This window comes from Teleopsis dalmanni, chromosome 1, assembly GCF_002237135.1.
Source record: "Teleopsis dalmanni isolate 2A chromosome 1, ASM223713v2, whole genome shotgun sequence".
NCBI classification, from domain to species: Eukaryota; Metazoa; Arthropoda; class Insecta; order Diptera; family Diopsidae; genus Teleopsis; species Teleopsis dalmanni.
In genome coordinates this window covers 215,118,416-215,130,198 of record NC_051846.1, presented here as the reverse complement: position 1 = coordinate 215,130,198, position 11,783 = coordinate 215,118,416, and the positions used below count along the sequence as shown (strand labels likewise).

Below are 11,783 nucleotides of genomic sequence, written 5' to 3'. Positions count from 1 at the left end.
TATCTGTATATTTTGGTCAAACTTAAAAGATCAACCCTCAGCCTCAGTACACTTATTTCTGCGTATTTGACGAAATAATTTCAATAGTGTAAATAAATATATTGTAAAATTTTAAACAATATATTACAGTTATACCATATCCATATTGTCCATCCATCTTATCTTATTCATCATTAATCAGTGAAATTATGTTCTATTCATTGTTTGAGTGGATTATAGTAGAACTGTTACGATTATCTTATACTTTTATTTAATGTGCTTGTTATTTGAATAGTTAAAGAAGATTAAGTCGTAAAACAGAGTTGGGTAAATTAAGTGAAAATGATTCGCTTCAGAGTAATACATTTGAATATTTACATTTTTATTGAATAATAATTATATTATACAATCCTTAGCTTAGTGAAGGTAATCATCATATGGCTACATTACAAACAGTCTAATTTATATATATTTATATTTTGTGTTATCAATATTATATGTAACATTAACATATAGTAATAATATAAACATACATTTTACTTGTATATACTGCACATATATATTAATATTACATAAAATAACTTATGCTATATACAAGGAGAACATTAAATTATCATGACTATACTCGTATCTTAAATACTAAATCCTTACATTATAACATTAAGTTTACAGAATGAATTTGATCGACTTAAAAATCGTTCGTAAACTTTAGGAGGAAGACATATACGGAACTCTCTAGTACTGTTATCTTATTATATTTTGAGATCTTCATATGTAGTTTGGGTATCCCGTTTATTTAATATTTCTTGCGACAGTCTTTGTGGTTTGTGCAATAATCTTTGCATGTTGAGAAACAATATTAATATTTCCCATATGAATATTCAATAGTGACTACTTGAAGATGTTATATTAATATTATACAAGTGTTACAAATCATTCAACTCTCTGGTGCAGACCAACGTCGTTTACGGGATATAACATCAGTAGTTTGATCGCTTGAGTCAGCGGATTGGTTTGCAACTGTGTAAATGCTGTTGTTAGGCATATTTGGCGTTCCACGTTGAAAATCATTTTTTGTTGGTTTAGGCATAGAAAGATTATCTGGCTCTGTGCTTATATCTAAATGATCAGAGTTGAGTTTGATATCATTGTGCGTATATCCGTTCGCATTACTCGGCTTCATGCTTAAATTAGTCCAGGAAGTTGATTGCTCTACAGTTGATTTTGGTGTTCTGCTTATATTTGTTTGATTTCGTTGAGTCAAGGAAATGCATATATCTCCAACTTGAAGTCGCTGACATTTTAATCCAAAAGCTTCTAAGGATTTTTCAATATTGCAGGAAGCCCAGCCCTGGCCATATACGAAAAAAGGATGATCGGAAGATACTTCAATGTCCACCTAGTAAATAAATAAAATAATACGATATTACTCTGATAACTTGAAAAACTAATATATTAAATTAATGTATATAATATAATATAATTGAGATACCTATAACGAATATTAGGTGTGGTAAAGTGGTTATCATGAAAATCTCTTAAGGTTCCATAGCTCTTGGTGTTAGAAATTTAAGTTCGAAAGGTTTAAAATCATTTGGAACCTTTCAGCTGACTAAAATAATACAGCAATAAATTTCCTAGCATTTTTAGTTTTCGTCAATCGTACGCTTGTGCATCACAAATCAGGTGTGTAGCACTTTATTTGTGCTCATTATAACTGCAGCATAAATCATTGAAAGTAAGATATAATCTTTTATCAGTCAGTGATAAGTCAGAAGACGTACTCTAAAGCTTATATCTTTACCTAACATCTAAATGAAATCGCTAGATCTTTTTGTATTTAAATGGCACCAGTCGAATCCTACCATCTTCTATTAAATTGCTAAGTAAAAGAAAGTTTCATAAAGTTAGCTAGCGGTACGCCAATATCTTTCAGATATTTCGAACAAGTTTTTAAAGCACCATTTCTGGTTATCTCAACAGTCTTGCAATTGTCTTCGATACGATACGATCCCTGTGTCCCACAACACAGAGAAGAGAAACGTTTAACTATGTTTACATTTCATTCAAAGAAGGCTCGTAACCAAATAAAGACCTATTTGGATATACTGCTATTTTAGTAGTATTTCAAAAATCTCAAGAATTCATATATACAATAAATGAATATTAGTAAAGATTAGTAAAGACAGCTGAGTTAGTTTATTGTAAAATTTGTTTTCCCTGGTAAATTGGTCTTAGTCCTTGTATACGAGTAACAGGATTTAAATCTGTTTGAGATAAATTTATTCATTTTAATAGCTATTGTTTTCATATAAAACTCTTTAACGGTTGCATAGAAAAGAAATTGTAACGGAAAGAAATTAGAAACAGAGAGAGTATTCTATGTTAGAATTATTCAAATTCTAAAGAATGTAGTTACCTTCGAACGATTTTTATCGTAACTAAACTGTATAACCACAGTTTTATTAGGTGTGGAAGTTATTTTAACCACTGTCGATTCGGCTAGCTGATGATGCTGGCTGCGTTCGGCACATGATATAAAATCTTCAGTTCGCATGTCCTCAACTTTTCGCAACACACCGTTTGACAACTCAATATAAGACCCTTTAATAAAGTTGGAAGTAGTGTTGTAGGTTCTAAAATAAATTTAAGATTTATTTCTTGATAGTCGAAGAAAAAAAATGGTTAGTTTTATATTCAAACTTACCTCATGACTGAATTTTTTGTAATTTCTGGTGACTCTGTATTTGTTGGACGGGTGAGTATGCGATGTTTAAGTGATCCTTCCTTGCCATTGGGCACTTTAAAATAATTATTTGTGCCGCTTTCGTTATTCGATATATTGACTTTATCGTTAAGATATGTGCCCGTGGAATATTTAATCATTGGAGTAGTGGTGGTTTTCGTATCGCTTTCAGATTTTTGTCTCTGATTATTTGAGGTATTTGGAGATTTAGTAGTTCTGGTGTATGCCGGCGTCATTGTAAATGGAAGAGCAGAATTGCTTTTATATGACGACAAAACATTTTTATGTGACTGAGTTAAATGGTGGGTTTGCGCTGAATTAAGTATACCAGCAGCCATGGCAGCTTTGATATACTCTGCTGAAAATGAGTTTGCTTCGCCAGATTCAATATTATGATGAGCATGTAAAGCATTTAAGTAAGTTTCATGTGAACTGGCAATATCGTTTGGTGTTTGGTGATGAGTCTGATGAGCGGAAAATACAAGAGGTGCACTGTACAATGCTGCACCGTTTGCGTACAAGTGAGCGTAATTAAACGGATAAGTTGTTGGCAAAGCATTTGTAGCTGTTATATTAGTTGGCTCATTGGATGCCAGAGGTTGGTGCATTAAAGCTATATCAACAGGTTTTCGCGTGGGTGCAGGAATGCTATGCGGTGACATGCTGTCATCATTTTCGATGTCGACTGGTGAACATGATGTAGAATGATCACGTTCTAGATTGTGGGTTGAACTATTGGAATTTGCACCAGTCGTAACTAAGTTCATGGCGCCAGAGTTATCATTCGCATAGTAATTGTTATTATTACTAATGGGTTGTTGATAACAATTTTTGGAGCTTTGGTTCTCTGGAATGGTGCCATTAAATCGGTGCTGTTTTGGATTTGGTTGCAAAAAAGTGTTAATAGACATGTCAGACTCGAGGTCTTCCTTCAACTTCAAACGTTTTAAATTGTTATTGATTGTTTGTGGTATATAGGTGTGACTTAATTGGTTCAAGTGTTGCGAACTATTCAATGAAACATTTTGCTTTAAAAATTTATTTGTAAGGGAGTCCACAAAAGGTGCTGTAATTATGGGTGTAGCTATGAGTGCCTGCTGTATAAGATGACTTTGTTGTAGGTGCTCCGCTTTGGTGGGTACTGTCTGCAGAAGTGGAGTTTGTGGTATTGTGGCATTTGCGGCTGCAATGGCAGCAATTGTATATGTGTTGTGATGGTGATGATGATGATGAGCATATGCAAGTGCAGCCGACGGACCCGTCACAGGACCAAAACTATCAACAGTCGATAACATTTAAATGTAATAATGCGTATATTTTTTTGTAGATATTTTCAAACTTTGTTTTTGATTTACTTGTCTATTATCTATTTAAGAACGCATTCATTATATTGCATCTACTAAAATGACGCAAACATTCGTTATATCAAAATTGTTTTGTTTTTAATAAAAAAATTTACACAAGTTTCAAAAAAATTTATAGTTATGAATTCTGAGTTTTATTTATTCTATTTATTTCAATGCAAAAATAATTCAACAGCAATTCAACAATTCACCAAAGTGGAATGATCGACATTTCGCACTGGTTTGTGAGATTAGACTGAATACTGAATAGTACGCTCACTACTGCCTCCATGTGCTGCGCATGGAAATGGGCGCTTACACACTTATTTACGTCTGATACAACGCATTCTATAACAAATCTTCAACATTTCAGATACTTGTTTTCTTTACTTCTCACTTTTTGTTTTTATTATTTTTTTCTTTTTGTATTTATCGTGTAAATCTGACCTGCTCTTTTCTTTTAGCGATTTACATTTCGATTTGGCTTGGCACAAAGTCTAAATTCTTTTGAATATGGCTACAATACACAAAACAACGAGCCGCACCAACGAATCTACGTCTACCTTTCAGTTTCTATACACACCGACACCGACACCGACACCGACACCGACACTGACAACAACAACAACAGCGACAGCGACACTGACACCGACTTCTACTTCAACATCAGCGGCACGACACGGCACGGCACTGCACATACCGACAAACAGGTACCAAAATTCTTGTTATTCTGGTTTGCGAGTAACTTCAACTTTACTTCACTTTTGGTTACTTCATTTTTCTGTTTTCTGTTTTCAGTTTTCTGTTTTCAGTTTTAGGTATGATCACTGCTGATTAAGTGAATATGATATGATGATGCTGCGGCCTATATTACTTTATATTTTGTTGTCTCGTCTCATTATTGTGCCTCCTTTCTTTTCTCGTCTCTGGTAGTCTGTTACTCTGCTTTACTATTTCCATAGAATAGTGCTTTTTGTTCACTTTTTATACTTGTGTTTCCTTGCGTTCTGGTACTCCTCCTTCGGAATTTGTATGAGTTCATGTATAGAAATAAATTTAGATACTACACAAATTCCCTATATACTCGCATAAATTTGTTGGAATTTATGTGTGAATGTAGGTGCAAACAAAAAACGCATGTACACAGATAAATAAAAACTTATAGATAAACTTCAAAGGACCGGCACATCTGATTTATAACGCTTTATATGTTCTGAAAAATAGTTGAGGTTGAAGTTGAAGAGTTTAGTTAATTAATTGAACGGCAAGACTTTCAAAATAAAATAAAATTAAATACTTAGATTAGAGTATTTTTGCATTATAAGATTAGAAAATAACATTACTGTTATTGAAAAGATTTAAAACTTTTCTTCAATAATTCATATTTCATTTAAAAACATATTTAGGACCAGATGCTTTATCAAACCACAAAAATATATATATTAAATTAGACATTGTTACATTTATACACTTTTCATACTTTTTCTTGTTTCAATAATATAAATAAGTGAAAAGACATCTTTATCTGAAACCATGAAAAGGTGCCACGACTTCAAATTCATTAATGGCAGTGACAAAAAGTCTTTGAAGACTGATCGTCTAACTGCAAATAATCAGATACGGATTGATGAGAATTTTTTATAATGTTATTGGTAAAGTAACTCATTTCATCTGAGGGAGTGAAGTGAACGGTATTTGAACATTATTACTAATTTATGGTTGCAGGACGTAGTCATGGCTGCTAGTAAGCCAATTTTTGAATATTAATATTGAAATATTCGTTCAGAACTTCTTCAATTGTATTATATAATTCTTGACAAACTTAATATACCTCTTTGAGAAAAAAGAGGACTTTGGAATATCTTTCATGTTTATGTCCTACCGTGCCAACAATGCGTGTAAAATGTTTAGGGGTTCTATAATTTGTTAAGTTGGATGGTCTCAGAAAGACAATTTCAAGCAGTTCTTTGATGAGCAAACAGCGTTGACATCCTATGTAATGCGTAACATAAGTCTACATAATGGTCTTGTTTCATTTGGTGACGCTAGAAACCAATATGTTTATGTAGGACTTGCATCAAGCCAGATTAATCTAACTTAAGGCTATCAGCTTCTGGGTTGATGATCCAAAAATCCGACTGTCCTTTTGTCCATTTCATAACAAACAAAACACTAATAACTGGATTATTTATTCCACTATAATAAAACTATGTCCTCCAAAACTATATATAAGTTTAAAATTAAAAAAATACAACTAACTATATCTTCTGTTAATCTCCCTACTTTAATAGTTTCGGATTGAACAAGTAGATTATACATATTATTCAAAATTGCTTGTTTTTTCCACTCAGAATAAAAAATATTTTAAAATAAACTTTTGGACGAATTGTAATAAAAAAATTCATCATAAATTTCCGATTTGATATTATATATAATATTGTACTTTAAAAAGTCATAACTGATATATATCTTTAACACCGTCAAAGAAATTACTACTTATTTTATAAATATTCTAGTCGTGTAATATATACCAACTACGTTTCTGTTCAATTACTTCGGCTGATATTCAATATTTATTATATATTGAAAAAAGTTCATAATTGCAATTTTTTTATTTAATTAGACTGTTGGTTTTTATTTAATTAGAATACAGCTGCTTTTACTAATTCAACTTTAACTTATCAACGAAATTAGAAGTTAAAAGAAATACATATATAGTATTCGATTTTTTTGCTGTTTAGAAAGAACTCATAATGGTCCAAAGTCAGTTTTTTTCTCAGTGTATTAATGAATTTAATTTAATTTTTGTGCGGCTTCAAACTCGTTTAAGCAAGTTCCCAACAACAAGAAAAATACATGAATAGTAGAAATGGCCTTGAAGACAATAAGAACATGAGAATTAGAAGTATCCTCCTTCTATTGGTGGTCCAATTCAATGCCACAGTTCAAAAACTTTTTTTGTTCTATGGAAACAACAATTTGTTGCATTACTTCGTTTCGACTTTTTATTAAAGAATTTGAGTATTTACAAAAGTTAAGGATTTTATAACTTAAATGCTTGCCCTAAACGAAGAATTAAATAATATAAAAAAGAAATAAATAACTAAACGCGACCGCCTGTTTACCGGTGAGACCGATAAGACAGTATTTCAAATCGAAATTGCTTTACTGATAAAATGGCAAGTACGACAAATAAACATAACTTAACAAGTTTGTTTCTTGTGTTGGTTATTACATACGAGCCGTTTACGTGATATTCATTTATTACATAGAGTTATTTTCAATGGCCCTTCAGGTTATCGGTGCCATATCGACACCAATTGCATTTGGCCACTAAATATTCAAATAGCAATTGCGCCTATTATGGCCATAGGTTCCTTTAAATACTGTTTTTACAACTTGGATAGTTCCAGTTGGGTGCACATAGTACGACTACGTCTCTGCAAAAAGTTCGATATCTCGATTTCGTAGTTTACATTTAACGGCGCGAGAACGTCGTACTTCAAATCGTATTGTTCGGTCAGCTAATAAATATTCCGGTTGACAACACATCTTTCAGCGTTAATAATTTTTTTTGAATTTTGCGTGTATTTATAAATTATTTATTGTGTCTCTTGCACTAGCTCAGTAGACGAGTCTAAATTGTTTCTGTTAGTGTTATTTTTTTGTTTTTTAATTAATTAAGCGAAAAACATATACACAACTTAAGATCAGAACGAATGTCGCTTCTCATTGGACAATTAAAAGTAAAAATTATTAATATTTTATTGAGACTAAGACCTTTTTTATTATTTATTTTTGTTGCATATGAAAAACAAATTCTATTGAATATACGAGCGAGCACACAAACTTTATATATGTGTTTACATATGCATATATATATACGTATATATACATAAATATGTATATCAGATATGTAGATATGTGTACGTTGTTGGTAGTTGAGTATATCTGCGTTGAGTTCTTATTGGAGAAGGTTCACAACTATTTAATGTGCAAGCACATGAGTCACTTTTTTCTTTTTATGATGGCTTATGGATTAAATAAATATTTTGTTTGTTTAAAATTATTTACTTTCATTTCTTTTTCTAAAAAGAATACAACAAATTCAGACAACTATTGACACGACATATGTATGTGAAGCTTTCAAGTACACTGAGAGCCGTTGCTTATAAGAATTTACCGAGAACTAAAATTTATTTTTGGAATGGAGTATTCTAAATTTACTCACTTATGTGGCTGCCGGTGAATTAATGCAGTGATCATGATTGAACGATGATGCCAGACTGTGTGTTTTCATATTGAAATGTAGTACAATAAAAACAAATAGCTAAACTGTTAATGTATAAACTTTATAGTTACATTTTTTATTATAGATAGTATTGTATGATATAAAACAAAAGGCTTTGTTGCTACTGATTACATAAGGTTGGTAAACATACTTCGACGTTAGTCACTTAAAGGCCTATTGGTCCCTGCAGAATTGTAGTGAAGAGTTTCAAACTCCATTCCAGACTCATGAGATGTTCACAAATGTGAAATATTTTAAGTTTGTACATAATAACGCAGGATATAAGCATAAGAGCGTTTTATAATATAATTCTTCCAGATCTCTTCATTTCTTACATTAGTCAGTATGGGCAATTTCTAACTTGCATGTGTAGCATGTTAGCGCTATGATGAACTACAATGAACTATGATAGCTCTTAAGTTTTTCTATGGTAGAGCTTTTACAGTTTAAACACTTGTTAAATATTGTCTTTAAGTTCATTAGGTTAATATATCTGTTTAATATATCTGTTTAAATATGTTGTTCATAGTGCAAATTCATAGATATGAACATCAAAAAGTTCATTTGGTGATATGAAGCACATTCATTTGGTGATATGATTGCATGCATTCCCCTTTTTCAATTTTTGATCATGGTAAGCTTCACGTTTAGTCAAGTCAAGGTGGCAAATCTTCTTTGGTGGCAGCATTGTGCACGAAAACTCTTTTAAATACAAATAATGTCTCATTCTGATACCACTGATGAGACACCGACACACACACACTGTACGCTAGACATTGATATTTAAGGAGCACTCTAAAATCTGAAGCTTATGGCTCACAAACAGCGTTACTTTGAGAAGTCAAGTAAATAGTCTTAGGTATATTCTAAAAGTCTTATAGTAAATTACCCTTGTATTTTAAACATAAACAATTTCGTTATTATGAATTTTAAATTTTTATTTTGCGTCCCATTGCTAATTGTATCACATTATATGAAGCAAATTTAAAGTCTAAAGAATAGACATTCTAAAATGCTTTGAAACAAGCAGTTGATATTTTGTTTGCAATTTTTCCCAATCTTCGAACGTTTCAAAGTTCTTTATATGGCGAATTAGCTCACATTGAACATGTTACAGTTACGTTCTCTTTTCGTCGTCTCTTACCCGATTTCATGTATTGTAACTTGCAACCAAGCTTCATAACAATATAGAGTTTAAGCTTTAACGACAGTCCACACTTCCCTCATTTAATCTGCTTCAATAACCTTTATAACAGTAATCACTTGCGCAATTCACCCATCACAGAGAGAATTTTTATATAAAGTATACGTAAAGAACCTGTCCCATCGCAACTCGTGTTAATTATGTTCATTTGTTCTATTACACGTCTGTCAAAGCTTATTCAATATTGAAGTAAAGCTTAGAAGCGCGCTCCTGGAGCTGATTGCATAAAGTCTGCAGTCAAGAAATCAGCTGAATATTAACTTTATCAATGCATTCGATTGGTTATGAAAATAGATTTCATAAAAGTTTATTTTCATTTGAATTTGCAATGAAATAAAAATGTACAATGCATTGGTATCACTAACTAAATGGATAATTAGACAGAGACACCTTTTCAAATAAAAGAAATAAATAGATTAAGTATAAAATGCGTACATAAAGCTTATTGTATAAAATGTAAAGCTAGTATAACTGAGCTTTACAAACCCTACAATATCAGTTTTATAGTCCTTTGACACCTATTTTCGATTCGATTTTCATTCGATTATTCGCATCAATATGGAACCATGCAAATCAGATCAAAATCAGACTAATACGATTTTAATGACAATTGAATGAAAAGGGTTTGGAATTAGTCATTTACTCTTCTTTGCATGGTCACAAACAACAGATGCTTTTAAATGCCGTGAAGTCCTTTTCGTATCCTAAGGTGCGGTATTAAGGATGACAATATCTGTGTTGTTATTTGTACCTTTTTGCATTCTATTTATATTTTTTTAATGATAAGACAGAAAGAAAGATCTCCGACTTTGTAATTGTTTCTTTGCAAAGTAAAGGTGCAATCCGTAAATGGGTAAATTGTTAAATACGAATATCGTAATATTTTACTGTTCTATGCCACTTGAAAAAACAATGCCCAAATTTGGTATAATAACAATTGTGTTATTGAAAACTTATCATTCTCAGTTTAGGATGTATCCTGAAGAGCATTATGGTTCGTTCATAATAAACACTTGAGATTTTTATGAGGGATCAGAAGTTTTGTGTGAAGGCGTAAAGACAAACAATGACCAACACTCGAAATCCCAGCGGGCCTCAAGGTAATTGTGCGAGACGGAAACACACAAAAGTGTGACGTTTTTGTTAAATTCAAGGACTCAAGGAAATACACAAAAAGACACAAGGCAACATTTCTCTCTACCTGTGCCATAAACTAAAAAATTACAATGAAACCATAGCGTAGTAGATAGGCACAATGTCCGCTTCACACAGAAAGGTAATGAAATATCTTACTATAATAGAGAAACGCCAATTACGAGCAAAGATACATTTCACACCTATACTACACAAGCACAATGCGTTGAATGAAGTGTTATGGAGAGCGCCGCGTCGTCCTTTTGCCGTACCATAGATTGTGAAGTGACATTTATTGTTAATATTGCCAATGAATTTTGTGTAAAAGGGAAGAAGGAAAGCATCATATAAATAATTATACACAACGTCCAGCAGTCTGTCAAAAACAAATTGTGTGATTGCGGAATGTGATATTCTTAAATAAAATTAAATTCGCTGAATTTGATATGCTCTAGATAGTGCATCATGTTTATTACTCGATGAAGTTGATTACTAGAATTAATTTAAATTTATTTTATATTTTATATTATACAGTAATATCTTATATATAATAAAACATGGATTTCATCATATATAAATTCCACTTTTACAATATTTTTTTTACACTTAAGATACTCGATTCGCTATGCATTCGAAATACGTGGAATGTTCGCTTTTCAGTTATATAAATCATGCATATGAAAATTTCATGCATATTACCTGCAAGGTACGGGTATACGAATAAAATGCAACCGGTTTCATTCAACAATTTTGTATTTTCCGCGGGAAAGCCAGCATCTTTTAACAATGGAAATACGAAGGTATCTTCATTTGAAATGTTTTCAATGATATAAAATCCTTCATTCATATTGCGAAGAAAATACCTAAATTTCATTTCTATGAAACAGATACCGCATAAAGGATAACGGAATTTTTAGAATAGATTAGAAACACTAAATAAAAATGTAAAAATTATACCCAAAACAGCTATATACACATTTCAAATTGAAGTTTGGTTTTTTCATATATAAAGCGATTAGTACTAGATGAATTTATAACCTCGAATTGATGGGTTCTTAAACATTTTCTATTTTCTATATATATATA

At 31.6% G+C, this 11,783-nt stretch overlaps 1 protein-coding gene across 4 annotated transcripts; it reads right to left on the bottom strand.

Moving 5' to 3' along the window:
- Window positions 1-529: 529 nt before the first annotated feature.
- On the bottom strand, window positions 530-8,250 carry LOC119671951 (uncharacterized protein DDB_G0275275). 4 transcript variants are annotated; one of them, XM_038082858.1, is made up of 4 exons: window positions 8,143-8,250; window positions 2,687-5,281; window positions 2,399-2,615; window positions 530-1,378 (listed from the first exon to the last, which is right to left on the bottom strand). In XM_038082858.1, exons 2-4 carry the CDS (start codon window positions 4,018-4,020, stop codon window positions 917-919), a joined length of 2,013 nt encoding a protein of 670 aa, XP_037938786.1. In that variant the 5' UTR covers window positions 4,021-5,281; window positions 8,143-8,250; the 3' UTR covers window positions 530-916. The 4 variants fall into 4 exon arrangements, with proteins under 4 accessions (XP_037938786.1, XP_037938787.1, XP_037938788.1 ...); XM_038082859.1 differs by having other exon boundaries at window positions 2,687-5,087; XM_038082860.1 differs by having other exon boundaries at window positions 2,687-4,124.
- Between the last annotated feature and the right edge of the window lie 3,533 nt (window positions 8,251-11,783).